This window comes from Pagrus pagrus (assembly GCF_965226575.1).
Source record: "Pagrus pagrus genome assembly, chromosome: 17".
Taxonomy (NCBI): domain Eukaryota; kingdom Metazoa; phylum Chordata; class Actinopteri; order Spariformes; family Sparidae; genus Pagrus; species Pagrus pagrus.
In genome coordinates, this window is record NC_140201.1 from 807,501 (window position 1) to 824,751 (window position 17,251).

Here is a 17,251-nt window from a genome sequence, read left to right on the forward strand (position 1 = left end):
TGTAAATTCAGCAAATGTTCTGCATGAACTTCTTTCTGTCTTTGAGTAGAAACATGGAGTCTGTTCGTCAGTGATGGACGGGTTGATTAGCAGGACGGGTTGATTAGCAGGACGGGCCTTACATCTGTTCCTCTGACAACAGCTGGATGTAAACAGATGTTTAATAACTGGAGGTTATAGACGCACGCTGCGTCCTCGTCTTATTGAGCAGACGATTATTAGAGTTAATTTAATACTTTATTTGTTCAACGAGTTGAACAGAGCGGCTGAATGAAGCGATCAATACGCAGGAAGGCACAGTTCACAATTATGTAAAATGACTATTATAATTATTGATGCGTTTCATGTGGATCAATTAAATATTAACCTATTTATGATTTTAAAAAATTATTTATGAGCTTATTATATTTTATTTAATCATCTGAATCTGTAACTAAAGTTATTAAATAAAATGTGAAGTAAAGAGTACAAGTACAAGATTTGCCAACAAATTGTAGTCGAGTATAAGTATAAAGTAAATATACACGTAAAGAACAAATACTGCAGAATTGTAGTTGAGTAAATGTACTTAGTTACATTCCACACTGTCTGATTTATGTCTGTATGAATCATTTGCATGTAAAATAAGTTGATTCACGTTTTATTTACAAAATTAAATAATCAGCTAGATTTTAATAAACGTTCACACGCAGAACTTCATCAGATTTATGTGAATAATCACTTTCACTTTTCTTTCTTTGATATAAAACATTTCTCTCTTTTCTTCTGTTTTAATTCAAGTTATTTCCGTCTCGTCTTCAATCAGAGTCTAAATATAAATGAAGTTAAAACAGGTCAGTGTGGATATAAATACTCTGTCTGATTCTCAGGTTCGCACTGAGCGCGTGCGGTCGCACTGAGCGCGTGCGGTCGCACTGAGCGCGTGCAGTCCGCCCGCTGAGTTTCTTGGATGAAACATGTCGACAGATTTGGCGTCACAGCTGCCGTCCTGGTGACAGTCAGCAGGTTTTCTCTCCTTCATCTGAGGATCTTCTGAACAGACGTCAGCTTCAGGATTCAGGAGCAGGTCTGAGATCAGCTGATCAAACCTGAAACTGTCTCAACATGCTGATTCATCTGTCCTTTAAAGGAACAGTTCAACATTTCAATGAACCATCACGTTCCCTCCAGCAGTGAGACGACATGGTGGACATTAATCAGGGTGTGGTTAGCTTAGCTTAGCTTAGCATAAAGAGTGTAAGCAGACTCAGAGGGAAACAGCTAGCCTGACTCTGCCTGAAGCTCGACGACCAGAAGAATCCAGATCAGAATGTTGGTCGGAAGTTAAATCAACAGAGTCTGATTCTGATTCTGGCTCGTCACAGCGTCACGTTTGTCTTGTTAAAGGAACAGTTCACAAAACTGTTCACCCAGATGTTATTTACATCCTTTATTGAGATGAAATCTGCACTGCAGCTGCTAAGCTAACAGTGTTAGCATGCAGGAGCTCGACCGCATGTCCAGGGTGTAAACATGGTCTCCTCAGATCAGGTCGTGATCTGTGATCACCTCAGACGAGCTGCATGGAGACATCTGATGTTTAAATCATCTCCAGCTGCTTCAGGTGTTCAGTAGAACGCTGCAACTCTGTTTTACTGTGAAGCTCCAGAGATGTTTTTCCATCAGCATGTGTGGAGGAGTTGTGACTGGACTTACATTGTGTTCCTTTAATCATCATCAGAAGATGGATGTTCCTCAAGAGAAACTCCAAAATATCTTCGTGCAGGTCCTGGTTCTCCGTTCGTGACTAAACATACACCAACACGTCTAAAACGTACTAATGAACACGTTGCACCTCATATTATATCTTCTGACAAACACAGTGACGTCATGGAGACACACACTGACGGTCGACACACACTTCTCCTCATAAAACCCTCAAAAAACACAAATCTTCACTTTGAGGTTTAACATTAAAAGCACGTCACTCTGGTCTGGACCACGCCTCGACCGGCCACAGGCGCTGGCAGGTGCTACGGGGACCACCGGGGTTAAGTACCACATCTTAAATCACAGAATGACTCCGGCTGATGTGGCGTCCTGAACGTCTTCACTCTTCTGTTAAATGTTGAATATATGATTGACATGTGTAATGCTCGTGGCTCCAGCAGGACCACAGTGTGATGATGCTTCACAACAACAACAGGAAACAGACGAGGTCTCGTCACACTCGTCTCCTCCTGAATCACCAGGAAACTGATTTTAAAATTCTTCTCACAGCACGATGATGAAATTCATCATGTAAAGAAGTTAAAATCCTGACGATAAACACGTCTCTGCAGCCGGCTTGTGACTGACCGGAGCAACAAGCCGTGAAACAGGGTGTGAACGTTACAGTCGAAGGTAAACAGGCCGGTCGACGTCCTCCGGGCTCAAACACATCTCTCAAACACACACAGAGGAACAAGTTGCTCTTTAATGATCACATTCTTATTCTGAGATCCTCTGAGGGTCCTGACCTCCGGGTGGCTCTGAATCAGATCAGCGTTTATTTTTTGTTTAAATGATGTAAAAATGTTGATTATCAGTCAGTAAAATCTGAACACGTTCTTCAGCTCAGCTCACAAACTGCAGCTCCGACTCTGAAATATTAAAGACCTGTTGACAACGTCTCTCTGGGTTTCTGGTGCCGGTGGAGAATAAACAACATGAAATCCTCACATTTAACCGGCTGCAGACGCCATCACACGCCCGTCACACACACACAGGTCTACGACACGGCTCACCTCCACCCTGCACCACCCTGAACCCGCTCAGAACCAGGCCGCTCCTGACAGACAGGATTTCAGGTAAAACGTGAAGTTGGGACTCACCCTGCAGCAGCGGCGTCGGCAGCGTCGGGGTCACCGCCTGCACTCCAACACTTTCCTGGAGGAACAAGTTGTCACCATCCTGTCATCGTCTGGTTCAGGCTCCAGAGGTGGAGGCAGTGGCGAGGAGAATCCGGCCGTCTGATTGGATGTTTTCTCTGGATTTTCTTGGTTTTGATTCTGGCTGCTGCTCCGCTCGCACCGCGCCTTCTCTCCTCTCTGCCTCCGACATCAACTGTGAGGAGGATGCTGGCTCGCTGGTGCTGGCTGTGTCTCGTTGCCCGTGGCAACCAGTTGCTATAGCGATGGACCCGAGCTCATTGGGAGACGGAGGCGATGATGGAGACGTGGGGAGGTGGGGGGGCTGTGGACGGAGGGAGAGGAGTTTGTTTACATGGAAGTTAACTGAAGAACAGATCAGCTGTGTGTGTGTGTGTGTGTGTGTGTGTGTGTTAACATGCTGTTTTTAAAATATCACTCAAACTGATTTTTAGTCTGTTTGTGGTCGTTTTGATTCTCGATTCTCGGTTATAATACGGTAAAATCTCTGTTTTAATGAAATAAATCTTGTGTTGGTGAAAGTCACAAACTTTAATCACAAGAATCGACTGTTTTAATCACACATGAAATACATCGTGTTTCATGTGTGATTACAGTGAAACCTGGTGCTGCAATGACGACTTCCTGTGGATATATTATACTGTCATCATTCATACACAGAACTGATATTTAATTGTTAGACGCTGTAAATTTATAGGAAATGAAAATTCAACAAGAAAGTGACAAAATTCTGTAATTTTACAGTAAATCACTGTTAAATGTTTGCTGCTGACATTTTTCTTAACAGTGTTCTGAAGATGCAACAAGCACAAATATATAGTTTCATGTTTAAAGAGGATTAATCCACAGTTGCTCTACTGAGTATTAGCGGCAGCAGGCATGACATGTTTATTGATCACATACATGAACATATAAACATGTAGTATCGGACACATATATAAACATAAATAAATATAAATAAACATATAAACATGAATAAAGATGTAGAATATCAGCAGACTTTGACTTTAACAAACAAACATGTTCTATCAGCTGATCTTTGGTGTTTTATTGTGTAAAAGTCAACTCTTCGGCGCCCTCTGCTGCATGAACTCTGTCACGACCTCAAACGTCTTTCTGTTTCTGATCAGACGACATATAAACTTTAATATCTGAGATCTGATTGGCTGATGAGATTCACAGGTTTACTGTTTATCTTCTGTTTGTGACTGTGAGCTTCTTCTTCTGTTGTTCCCTGAATAAAGACGAGACATGTGACTGTAATCACTGCAAACCTGAAATTATCCCAAACACACACGCCCATTCTCACTGTGTGTGTGTGTGTGTCAGCTGCAGTGATGGACAGCTGTGTTATTACAGGATGTTAATGTTAACGCCTGCAGCTGCAGCAGAGTGTCTCTAATTATCAGCTGCTCTGTGATCTGAGCTGCAGGTACGAAGACGCTCTGAAGATAATCTGATTCTGTTGGTTTGGATGTTAAACGTCTTTAATGTACAGAAGGTTTAATGCGTCGCAGCTCAAATTACAGTTTGATGAACACGAACCAAAACTGTCATCTGAATGTGTGTGTGAGACATATTTAAATAAACAGCAATATTTATATTTATGTCTCTAAATCTCACATTTGATCTTTTTGTTTGTAATTCTTCTTTTCCGGCACAATTGATGTTTGTGAGTGTATAAATATTTTTTTATTATTATCATACAAGTATAAATGTACTTTGATCAGTAGTGTAGTACATGTAGTGTAGTACATGTAGTGTAGTACATGTAGTGTAGTACATGTAGTACACGTAGGAAAACAACACAGAAGGAGAAGAGGAAGAAGAAGGAGACGTCATACTCCAGTACAGCAGGTGGCGGCATATACTGTATGAACAACGGCTCCAACCCGCCATGAAAACAAAAGAAGAAGAAGAAGAAGAAGAAGAAGAAGAAGAAGAAGAAGAAGAAGAAGAAGAAGAAGAAGAAGAAGAAGAAGAAGAAGAAGAGATACCGGAAGTGCTTGTCGCGGCTAATGCTAACTTTTCCCGTTACATGTCACCTGCGTTACCACAACACAGAGCCTGAGTGACGCGTCGCAGCCTTTCTGTCCGGATCATCGTGCTTCTGTGACTCTGTGTGAACTTCACACTCACTCCTGTTAGCTGAGGATGCTAAAGCAGCTAGCGTTATTAGTTAGCAGCTAACAGACGGAGACGGTCCTCACACGCTGCTGTTCGGAGCTGCTTCCAGAGTGAACCGTGTTTTTTTGTCCATATGAATCCGTCTGAAGAGACTCGGTGTGGGTTTCATTCGTAAAATGTTTAACATCTGAATTATCTGCTACCCTTCGGAGCTAATGAAGCTAACTTAGCTCGTTAGCCGGAGCCGAACGGACCGTAAACACAGCGCACATCAGAGTGAGCAGACAGTTTTTAACGGAGTGTTTCTGGAGGAAAAGTTCGTGTGAGTCAGTAAAAAAATGTCTAAAGTCCAAATGCTGAGAGTGTTTGTGAAGCAGCGACTGACTGCGGCTGCTGAAGAGATATTTGAGCTGTTTGAAAGAACGATAGCAGAGTACGAGGAGGAACTGAGTCGACAACGGAAACTACTGGAAGAACACAAACTGAGAACAGGTTTGTTCACTTTAAACACATGAAGATGAATAAAACTGTCACACCGAGGTGCAGTTACACTGACTGGACTGTGGAATTAAGACTAAAATGTCATCAAAACAAACCGGAATCACTTTAACTTTATGTTTTGTTAGGAAGCAGATATTTGTAACTTCAGTGAAGTTAGTTTTAAGTTGGATATTCGACAGACATTCGCAGCCACTCCAACATTTCAAGTGCACCCGTATTACAGACTTTACAGTAAACACACGGAGGAGACGGCTACAGCGTGTACCGACTTCCTGTTTTCAAAATAAAAATGTGGGCTATTTAAAGCAGAGATACTGTGTTTAAAGCTATTGAGAAGCTATTGAGCTAAAATGCTAATATTTACATATAAAAATTAATAAAACATATTTAGAACTCAATTAATTTTAGCTCAATAGCTCCCAGGTCATGTGATCAATTGACTCAAAATCATGTTGGGATCATGTAACTACACTGGCTGCATGAGATACACCTCTTGTTTTTACATTTTACATCTGTAAATATTTTTTATTAATTTTTATATGTAAATATTAGCATTTTAGTTCAATAGCTTCCAGGTCATTAGCATTTTAGCTCAATAGCTGTCCGTGTGTTTACTGTAAAGTCTGCAATACGGGTGCACTTGAAACGTGTGAGTGGCTTGCGAATGTCTGTCGAATATCCAACTTAAAACTAACTTCACTGAAGTATATTTGTATGACATCACAGAGGACACACGTCGCTTATGACGTCAAAACAATCAAAGAATCATAAATCTTGAGTTCTCACATCATCTCTACCTGTTAGTCTTTAATGTTGAATCCATTGTATTCACGCACATCAGATTTTAAGGTCCCGTATTATGAACAACAAGTTTTCTCTGGTCTCTACATATATAAACTGGTCCGCCCTGAGCCTACCAACTCCCAGGATGAGGAAAGCAAACCAGTCCTGCATCTCTCTGCAGCCCACCCGCTGGTAAAACGGGGCCTACAGGCTCAGATTCAGCTCCTGTCGTCTCGTAACGACAGGAGGGATTTTCATAGGCCGAGAACACGCCCCCGTTCATCCCGAGGTGAAGGTATGATGCCGCGTTCCAGTTACATGGGAGACTCGCCCGAGTTGGAAAGTGGGAAATCTCGCAGCTGTCTCGCGACATTTCACCGAGGCACGCCCCCTTTTGGTCGGAATATCCACTGTCCGACTCGGTCTTCATGAGAGTACACCGAGGAGAGAGAGGATAGACAAACGACGTGACAAACAAAGATGGCTGCGCCCATAATTGATGTAAACGTTGGTCGTTTTAATGTCGATTTTAAATGCTCTTACACACTTGATTACATTGCTGCTTTAATCCGGTCACCAGTTTATGCATTGCACGGTCTTGCTGTGCCTGCAATACAATGTAAAGTGTTTTCGAGCTGGTTTGCTAAATAGGCTAATGTAGCTAATAATAACAAAACAATGACTAGCTTGCTACTGCCCTGATGGCGTCCATGTTCTTCCGACTTGTCGTGTAGCGATGACAAACGGGAACGCTGAAAGTGCGACAAGCCATGAAGTGACGTCACATTCTCGCGTAAGAGCAACTCGGGCGAGTGGTCTCCATGTAACTGGAACGCAGCATGAGTTTGGTGAAGTCAGCCTGAAACTGGCTAACTAGTTAGCTCCGCCTCGGTCCGCTATGCAACGGCGTTTGAAGCGAGTTTAATGTCAACAATATTACGAGGGAGCTTGGTCGTCACGGTAAAAAGTCTGGAAACATTTGCAGACTGGAGACAGAGACTATGCGGACGGTGTCCAAGAGTTTGGAGACTGTTGGAGACAAACACAGCTTTCGCTAGCTGTTCTTAGCTGTTACCTGTTGCAGGTCAGTGGGGGATGGGAGCCGGTGGTTGTGTCGGGGAGTCTGTATGTTTCTGAGCCTCCTTCCGGGTCCGATTCTGGGTCAAACTGGTGTGGTTGAACGACAGCATCTCGGCGAGCCATAGTGACACATCCACCGTAAACATTAGCGCATGCTACCGCTAGCGTCAGCGGCATCCTCTCCCTGAGAGGGGCGTGTCGCAGGACGGAGCTCATTAGCATTAAAGCTGCAGGCACAGAAACAGCTGCTCTCAGTTGAGCCACTCTCAGACAGCTGAAGTTCAGGACCGGGATGGGTTTCCGATACAGTGTTGTTGGACCTGACAGCTGTGTGACATTGATGAAAAACAGATAATATTGGACCGTTAAAGCTGTCAGTCACAGACAGGCTGAGACTGTTACAGGACTGTACTCTGCTTTTCATTCATTCATGTGACGTGATGTTCAACTTTATCTCAATAATGAAATTTCACCACAATCTAATTATTTTGAAGTTTGTTTTAAAGTCAGAATCTGAAATAACTTGTCATCATATTCCTCTCTGCCGCCTTTGAAATCTGTGCTGTGATCTCACAAACACGTGTTTGTCTGTCAGTGTTATTTATGACAAAATTCAAACAAATGTCAAACAACTAAATGATGAAGTGATGAGATTTTATTTCTGAAAGGTCAAAGGTCGACCTCACTGTGACAGGAGATGTGACCATATATTACATTGAGTCACTTTTTCCAAAAATCAGCTGAGTGACTGAAATGACACCAGTGTTGGTAACGTTACTTTTAAAAGCAACTCAGTATGTTACAAGATTACTGCCGTTATAAAGTAACTTGTTACATTACTGCGTTATCTACTGAGAGAAGTAACATGTTTACAGTTACCAGAAGCTACAGTCAGACCTCTCTGTGTGACACACAACTGCTGGACAGCTCTCACAAATTAAAGCTAACTTCACAACAGGGGCAGACAGATTACTAATCAGTATCGGCCCTGAATGAACCTTATCAGTCGACCCTGCTTCACAACGACCTGTAACTTAATCACCGCCGACTGGAAGATTCAGTCCAGTGTGCTCCGATCCGGCTCTTCACTCAGAACCTCTCCGTCCTCGTCAAGATGCTGACGTGGTGCAGCAGAGCTCATCAAGTCAACGGAGCACTGGACAACAAGGAAACTCATTTCTCCAGTTGGTTACTGTTTAATGGGTGTCGAGCTGTCGATGGCAAAATTAAATGAAACTGACATCCCCAGTCTGCACAGACATGGATGTGAACTGTAAGTGTTGGGCTATAGCGATCTGCAATCTCCCTCCCCCGCCCTCAAGATGTGTCTGGATATATTCTCTCTAATAGTGAGACTATTAAACAGGGCTGTAAGTTGTTAAACAGTTAACGGGACATAAACGTGTGTGTTTTTCTCTGTTGTCCACAGACGTCCAGCAGCAGTCAGTGAGTGCAGAGGTTTCCTCTGAGCAGCAGGAGGAGCCACCAGAGCTGCCTCACATTAAAGAGGAACAGGAGGAGGTCTGGACCAGTCAGGAGGAGGCGGACATCATCCAGTTCACCTTCACTCCTCTCCCTACGAAGAGTGACGACGATGAAAAGAAAAACCGGTCCTCACAGCTTCATCAGAGTCTAACTGAACAGATGGAGACAGGAGCTGATGGAGAGGACTGTGGAGGACCAGAACCAGCCAGGACCTCAGATCCAGATCAACATTTACACCCTGAGACTAAAGACATGACGTCTCACTCTGAACTGGAATCTGATGACGCTTCTGAGTCTGAGAGCGATGACGACGCCTCAGATTCTGACTCTGATGACAGCGCCTCTGATTCTGATGACAACGCCTTTGAACACCAGACTGATTACAGCTGCGATCGGGACGAGACCGCGGAACCTCAGACGGGTTTAAACCCTCTGCAGAACAATGAAGTACATGTGAGTGACGTGGCGTATAACTCTGGGACGTCCTCGTTCATCGCCTCTGAATGTGCTACGAGCTTCGGCCACGAGGGACAAGAGTCTGAAGGAAAAGGCTTCAGCTGCTCGTTCTGTACGAAGACGTTTCAGTGGAGGTGTGACGTTGAGCGACACATGAGAGTCCACACAGGGGAGAAACCCTTCAGCTGCTCAGTCTGTGGGAAGAGATTCACACAAAACTCAACTCTGACCTCACACCTAAGAGTTCACACAGGTGAGAAGCCTTACACCTGCTCCATCTGTAACACCAGCTTCAGAGTCAGACACAACTTGTCAGCTCACATGAGGATCCACACCGGGGAGAGACCGTTTGGTTGTTCAGTCTGTGGCCGAGGATTCACGCGGAAGCATTATCTAAAACAACACATGATCGCTCACACGAACGAGAAGCCCATCAGCTGTTCGCTCTGTGGCGAAGGATTTGCAGAAAGGAGGGACCTGAAGCAGCACATGACCGTCCACATCGGGGAGAAACCGTTCAGCTGTTCAGTCTGTGGCCAGAGATTTGCACATGATGGAAATCTGAAGCGACACATGACCGTCCACAGCGGGGAGAAACTAGTGAGCTGCAACCTGTGTGACAAAAGATCACCTCACGGCGCTCAGTCACACTCCACTCATATCCACTGAGATGTAGTGTAGAAACTTGATAAACTCAGACGAGAGAAAAAAACTCAAGCGTTGTAACATTTAATCCTTCACTGACTTCCTGATTGATTCTGTCACCTGGCTGAAGGCTCGCCATCGTTTCCTGCTCTGTTCACTGATGTTTCCTCTGTGATGAAATAAAAATACTTCTGTTTGTCAACAAAATATAAAGTGATTCCACTTTGTTTTCCTGCCATCTGAGGGGTGATGAAGGTGATGGAGGTGATGAAGGTGACGACACATTGATTTAAAGTTTGGCTGAAAACTTTGTTTCTAGAGATTTTATTGCAGAAGAAAATGCTTGGGCTATCTTTTTATTTTTTAATTGACACTAAAGTTTGCTGTTTTACTCATTTTTAGTGTCAAGTTTATTGTGAAACTCTTTATTGTGCCCATGTTGCATATTTTGTTTATTAACCACAGTTGAGGGATCAATGTAAAAAAAACACGTCGGTATCGGCCCCGACAGTCGTCGTCATGTACGGACGACGGAGTGACTCAGAGCTGCTGCTGAGATGATGGCAGCAGGTCTTCATGTCTGAGAGGTCGTTGATCTGGATTCATCTAGTTCTGTTTGTTGGTCAACTGACTGACTCGTATCAATAGTTCCAGTCCGGCTCCACTGAACATGTGACGTATGTTGCTGCTGTTGTTTGTTCAGCCACTTTGTGACCCACTGAACCAGCTTTTGTTCTGGGGGTTGGGTCTCGACGTTCAGTGTTCACAGGGAAAAACCTGAAGACACAAACCCAGAAACACCAGTGACTCACAGCTCCACACCATCATGAGCTGCAGCTGGAGCCAGTAAATTAAATAATCATCACGTCAGCTCCACTCAGGGCTGCATACGTTTGAGTTCAGTGTAGCCGGAGCAGTAGATGGTAGTCATGAGGATTTATCATTGATCGTTGTAATAATTATTAACAGTGATAATAATAATAAGACCACGGCTCCAGAATGTTCTGATCATTTCACTTCAATAAAACATTTAAGTCTTTTTAATGCTTTGTTGAATAATCAATTATTCTCTTTGAATTCTGGTCAATTACAGCGTTCTGATATTTATCAGCAGGTCTGATCTGTGACTCATAAAAGGACCTCGTCCAATCAAATCAGTCTGCAGAAAGAAACCCTGACATGTTTCTTCTGGTTTCATCTTATTTGGTTTTTCCTATTTATTTTGGTTGTAACATTATTATATTAATATTATTTAATTAACTTGTATAGTTTGTCCTCGTTAACTGCATTGGTCGTACTTTATGTGTACATAATTTATACATACATACATATGTGTATACTACATGTATATAAATATGTATTTATGTTAATATTTTGTTGTTTCTGTTAAAAAGTAAACAAACCACAGATCGGGTTTGGTCACTTTTATTTTGAAAGCGAACAAAGGAACGGTAGCGGAAGCAGCTCCGGCTACAGCGGCTAACATGCTAACTTTAGCTCCGGTACACTGAGCGGCGACATTCACCTGTAGCTGCAGTGTCGAGACCAACGAAGAAGACGTGTTTCCCTCCGCTGGATCCACCTGGATGAAGCCTGCAGCCTGGTGCTGACGACACACCGAACCACAGCGAACCTTTTCTTCTTTCGTCATCTTCTCTCAGCTAAGGAGGCTAAAGGAAGCTAACCTAGCTTGTTAGCAGGAATTAGACGGAGCTGCTCGTCGGAGGAGCTTCAGTAGAGACACACTAAGGTTTACGGATCACCTCGTGTCTCCCACGAAGCCCGAAGGTACAGAAAGACCGAACCGGGTCCGTCTGGACGGAACATGTCTCGACTGAAACGATCGGTGAAGGCGCTGGTGAAGCAGCGACTGACTGCGGCTGCTGAAGAGATATTTGAGCTGTTTGAAAGAACGATAGCAGAGTACGAGGAGGAACTGTGTCGACACCGGAAACTACTGGACGCTGTTTTCAAGCCTCAGGTCCAGTTACACAGAGCAGGTTGGTTCTGTTTACTTCTCCTGTCATCACAGGCAGTCAGACACAACCTGACACCCACAGTACTTTAATACACAACATGTAACTATCGTAGTGCGCAGAGCTGATGACGTGATACACGGACAGGTTGTGTTGCTGGGCAGGTTACTGAGGTGAAGTTGGTCTCAAGTTGGATCTTTGACATTAATATTCTAATAGCTTTCATGTCATGTGACCCAGTGACCCAGAACCTCAGAACCTCAGAACCTCCCTCCTGTTGAGACTGGAGGTCACTCCTCTGTGGGGGTGAAGCCTCCTCCTCTTCCTCTTCCTCTCCTCCTCCTCTTCTCCTCCTCTTCCTTCTCTTCTCCTCCTCCTCTTCCTCTTCCTCTTCCTTCTCCTCCTCTTCTTCCTCTTCCTCTTCTCCTCCTCCTCCTCCTCCTCTTCCTTCTCTTCTCCTCCTCCTCTTCCTCCTCTTCTTCCTTCTCCTCCTCTTCTTCCTCTTCCTCTTCTCCTCCTCCTCCTCCTCCTCTTCCTTCTCTTCTCCTCCTCCTCTTCCTCTTCCTCTTCCTTCTCTTCTCCTCCTCCTCTTCCTCCTCTTCTTCTCCTCCTCCTCTTCCTGCTCTTCTCCTCCTCCTCCTCTTCCTCTTCCTTCTCTTCTCCTCCTCCTCTTCCTCCTCTTCTTCTCCTCCTCCTCTTCCTGCTCTCCTCCTCCTCCTCCTCTTCCTCTTCCTTCTCTTCTCCTCCTCCTCTTCCTCCTCTTCTTCTCCTCCTCCTCTTCCTGCTCTTCTCCTCCTCCTCCTCTTCCTCCTCATTCTCCTCTTCCTCCTCTTCTCCTCCTCTTCCTCCTCATTCTCCTCCTCCTCTCCTCCTCTCCTCCTCCTCCTCCTCCTCTTCTTCCTCTTCCTCCTCTTCTTGGATTTGCTCTCATATCTTTCCTTGTTCTTCGAGGATAAGATGTTTTTCAGGTCTTTGGACGGAGAGCTAGTCTTGTGAAAGACTGTTCTTCAGCTGTACCTTTGTCATTTGCTCTTACTTCTTGTTTCCGCTGCTGTCAGGCTGGTTCCAGGCAGGGAGGAAGAGTCCAATAGCATTGTTGTGGCTAATTAGCCGCGTGTTAGCAGGCTGTTGTCTGCTGTTCTGACTCCATGAAGAGTGGTGTCGTCCCCACACGGTCCGTTCACTTCCACATGTACTTCTGTCCACACACAGCAATTTCTTTAATGATCTTCTGAAAATCGTCCACAGTAAAGGAGGCATTGCAGCTGCTAACAGGCTTGTGGTTCTTCGTAGGCCACGTTCAGAAAGTACTGAAGAGTTCAGAAAGTACTGAAGAGTTCAGAAAAAGTGATGAAATAAGGCAGCAGCTGATTTCATCTACACTTAATTATTATATCAATGTTTTTATTAAAATACAGCAGTTGTTTTCGATAGCCTCCATGTCACGAGACCCACTGACTCCAAACCAAAGCCAGTTCTTAGTTTTGGTTCAGAAACACTGAGGCAGCCCAGCTGGTAACACACAATATCATGTGAGGGCGATGTGGCCTTTAAATAACATCACGACAGTCGATAAATGTCAGGTATAAAGACGAGCCGCTTTTTAATTTACTGCAGCCGTGAGTGTGGCAGCTTGTGTGCTTCAGGCCGTTTCACTGGATCTACTGGATCTACTGGATCTACTGGAGGAGTTCCAGAGGTCCATATATCAGAAGTTAAATGACACCTTCCAGCCAATCAGAATCGGACTGGGCGGCAAAATCAAAGATGATATTTTTGAGCAAATACCTCAAAATCGATGTTGCAACAGTATAATTTGGATGAGTTCGAGTAACACAGAGATGAATTAAATCAAATAATCAGTCGTGCCTCGATTAAGAATCACATCACTTAACTGTCATGCAGCCTTTCAATCCAGACCAGACGACACGTATGTCATATGATGAAATAATTATAAGTTAATGCAAAATCTAGATGATGTACTGTCTCAGAGAGCCACTTTCAAAATGAAGTAGAAATGTCGGAGCTCTCCTCCCGTCAGTGAACTGCTCACACTGACTCCTCCAGAGCTGGCGACATGTTTTGTCTAATACATGTTTGTCGTTATTCTCCACAGACGTCCAGCAACTCCTGAGTAAAGAGGATCCTCCTGAGCAGCAGGAGAGGAGCTCCAGTCTGGACCAGGAGGACCCACCAGAGCTGCCACACATTGAAGAGGAACATGAGGAACTCTGGACCAGTCAGGAGGGAGAGCAGCTTCAGGAGATGGAGACTGAGGAGGCTGCTGTCAAGTTCACAGTAACTCTGATGACTGAAGATGATACTGAAAAGAAACCTCAGTCCTCGAAACTGATTCAAACTGGAGAGAACAGAGGTGCAGAGTTTGTGAAAACAGAAGCTGCCGTAGAGATCCGTGGAGGACCAGAACCAGCCAGGAACTCAGATCCAGGTAGACATTTACAGCCAGATACTCGTGACAAGATGCCACAAACCTGTGGGACTGAGAACGCTGCTGAACCCAAGACAGATGACCCAAGACCAGTGACACTGCTGAACCCAAGACCGGTGACGCTGCTGAACCCAAGACCGGTGACGCTGCTGAACCCAAGACCGGTGACGCTGCTGAGCCCAAGACCAGTGACGCTGCTGAACCCAAGACCGGTGAAGTTGCTGATCCCAAGAACAATGACGCAGCTGAACCCAAGACCGGTGACGCCGCTGACCCCAAGACCAGTTACGCCGCTGACCCCAAGACCGGTGACGCCGCTGACCCCAAGACCGGTGACGCCGCTGACCCCAAGTCCGGCGACGACTACTGAATCTGACACAGATGACAGTTCTGACTGGGGGAACACCACGACACCTCAATCAGATTTAAACCCTGTGCAGAACGATGAAGAACCTGGCAGTGATTTGGAGGCTAGCACTGAAAAAACCACGAGCCCCGAAGACGAGGGACAGCTGCAGAACCACGACAGTAAAAGAGAAACAGAGAAATCATTCAGTTGTTCTTTTTGTTGTGAACGGTTCAGGCACAGGGGGGCGCTCACCTCACACATCAGAACTCATACAGGTGAGAAACCTTTCCCCTGCTCTGTTTGTAGAACAAGTTTCAAAAGCAGAGGCCATCTGACCTCACACATGCGGACCCACACCGGGGAGAGACCGTACAGTTGTTCAGTTTGTGGTCGAGGATTTACACAACGAGGAGCTATGAGGCGGCACCTGAGTGTCCACACGGAGAGCCAACCCGTTAGTTGTACAGTTTGTCTTAAGAAGTATAAAAACACGAGATGTCTGAAAAGACACATGAGACAACACCCGGCTGACGAGAGCAGCAGAGATGATCGAAGCTGCAGCGACGTTTGTTCAGCAGGCGGATCCCAACAGGTCTGAAGTCCTGAGGGTGAGACTTGTTTCAGCACTGAAGATGTTTCAAGATGTTGAGGCATGTTGTTGAATCTGGAGCTCGGATGTTGTTGACGTTGATCAGGCGTCTCAGGCTCATAGTTCAGCCACTTCAGTTTGATGCAGATCCAAATAAAAGTCCGGATCCAGCAGATTTAACTGCAGGCCTGATTGAATTAAAGGGGCCTTTTGGGCCTTGGTGGAGGTATGCACTCTACTGCGTGCCCCTCTAGTTTTAACTCTGTTTCAATGTTTTTTGAGAGTTGTGTTGTTTTGTATGACATGTTTTAATTTTTCACTATTTCTGTAAACAGTCTGAAAGTGTTGTGTGTCCTTCTACACTAACCTGTTCACTACATTACCGTCAGTGTTTGTGTTGCTTCAACTCAACTGACAGAAATACAATAAAGAAAATGCTCCATGGCAACATTATGATTCTGTTCACGTCCTCTGAAGCCTCCAGATTCTGGGAGCTGTACGTCCAGGATGATGTTAAACTAAACGGATGTACAGTCAGGACGCGTCAACCAGATTCATTTTAACGATAACTTCACTTCTTTATATAAAAAGCCCCCCAGTGTGAGCGTGCTGAGCAAAGAGGAACGATCTGATGTCGTGAAAGCGTTCAGATGCGTTCACAGACGATGGGAGATGAGAGTTTTCTAACCTGGGGGGACTGTGACAGTCTAGCGCCACCTACTGGACATTAGGGTCGGTGCACTTTCCTTTGCTCACCAGGCTTTGTTAGCACGAGGAGGTCGATTCAAGCTTTAGGCTACACGCTGTTTTGTCAGAACCGTGTGGTCGGTCCCAACGACATGTTTTGAATCTTCCTCCTCTTCGTCTTCAAACAGGCAAACGGACTCGTTCTGGATCAGAGTGAGTGGATCTGTTCACCAACAAACATCGATAATATAAACCCAACATCGGGCAACAATTAATCGAGTATCCCTGATTATAACTCAAGAAGTCTCTTAGTTCTTCAGCTGTTCGTTTTTTAATGTTGCTGCAGTTTAATTCTTCATTTCATTTCTATCAAAGAGAAAAAACAAGCAGCTCGTTGGTATTTTATCACAGTAACATTCATTCAGTTTGATCTTTATTTATTTTGGACTCAGGATCATCTGGTTGTAATAGTTTTGATTGTCGTGGATCAGGAGCTTCTAACTCTCATGGTTTTATTCCTTTTCTAAGGATCAACATCTTCAGGGAAACATACAGTTTAACTTCAGTCCAGCAGGAGGCGGTGTCGGTCCACCTCAGTGTCAGGAACACGTTCCGGTTTTTGGGAACCGAGCAACAAATAAAAAAGTGAACTGATGATAAATTATATGAAACTTAAGAGAATTAAAAATTCTGGGAGTGATGACAGATAATTAATCTGGAAATATAAATGACTGCAAGAACGTGAGTCACTGCCAGTCCTGTGAATGAGAGGACTTCAGACTGTTCTTACATCACATCACATCACATCACATTACATTACATTATATTACATTATATTATATCACATTACATTACATCACATTACATTACATTATATTACATTATATTACATTACATCACATATTACATTATATTATATTACAATACATGATATTATATTACATCACATCACATCACATTATATTATATCACATTATATTATATTACAATACATTATATTACAATACATTATATTACAATACATTTTATTATATTATATCACATTACATTATATATCACATTATATTATATTACAATACATTATATTACAATACATTATGTTATATTATATCACATTACATGATATTATATTACATTACAATACATTATATTACATTATATTATATTACATTACATTACAATACATTATATTACATTATATTACATCACATATTA

The 17,251-nt window shown here is 43.9% G+C and overlaps 3 protein-coding genes across 5 annotated transcripts in view; 2 read left to right on the plus strand and 1 right to left on the minus strand.

Moving 5' to 3' along the window:
* The window catches only part of LOC311273274 (uncharacterized protein), a gene marked incomplete at its 5' end in the record, with an annotated part of 44,457 nt that extends 32,820 nt beyond the window's left edge, over positions 1 to 11,637 (minus strand). Inside the window, 3 exons of one of the 3 annotated variants that reach the window (XM_084380244.1) lie at positions 2,853 to 3,213; positions 7,396 to 7,727; positions 11,512 to 11,637. In XM_084380244.1, the coding sequence (XP_084236370.1) occupies positions 3,147 to 3,213; positions 7,396 to 7,727; positions 11,512 to 11,637 (525 nt within the window). In that variant the 3' untranslated portion in view covers positions 2,853 to 3,146. Of the gene's footprint in view, positions 1 to 2,852; positions 3,214 to 7,395; positions 7,728 to 11,511 lie in introns of those variants that run through there. The other 2 variants (XM_084380246.1, XM_084380245.1) reach the window with 2 other exon arrangements.
* LOC311273273 (uncharacterized protein) lies at positions 4,881 to 11,053 on the plus strand. Its single transcript, XM_084380243.1, has 2 exons — positions 4,881 to 5,528; positions 8,830 to 11,053. Exons 1-2 carry the CDS (start codon positions 5,375 to 5,377, stop codon positions 10,008 to 10,010), a joined length of 1,335 nt encoding a protein of 444 aa, XP_084236369.1. The 5' UTR covers positions 4,881 to 5,374; the 3' UTR covers positions 10,011 to 11,053.
* A 174-nt stretch (positions 11,638 to 11,811) lies between the features above and the next one.
* LOC311273272 (uncharacterized protein) lies at positions 11,812 to 15,797 on the plus strand (the record flags this gene model as incomplete). Its single annotated transcript, XM_084380242.1, has 2 exons — positions 11,812 to 11,986; positions 14,079 to 15,797. 2 exons carry the CDS (start codon positions 11,812 to 11,814, stop codon positions 15,356 to 15,358), a joined length of 1,455 nt encoding a protein of 484 aa, XP_084236368.1. The 3' UTR covers positions 15,359 to 15,797.
* Between the last annotated feature and the right edge of the window lie 1,454 nt (positions 15,798 to 17,251).

Bases quoted from the DNA above. Each gene is read 5' to 3' on its own strand.
- LOC311273273 (XM_084380243.1), top strand. From the start codon at position 5,375: ATGTCTAAAGTCCAAATGCTGAGAGTGTTTGTGAAGCAGCGACTGACT. The intron at 5,529-8,829 runs GTTTGTTCACTT...TGTTGTCCACAG, and splicing joins AGAACACAAACTGAGAACAG to ACGTCCAGCAGCAGTCAGTG.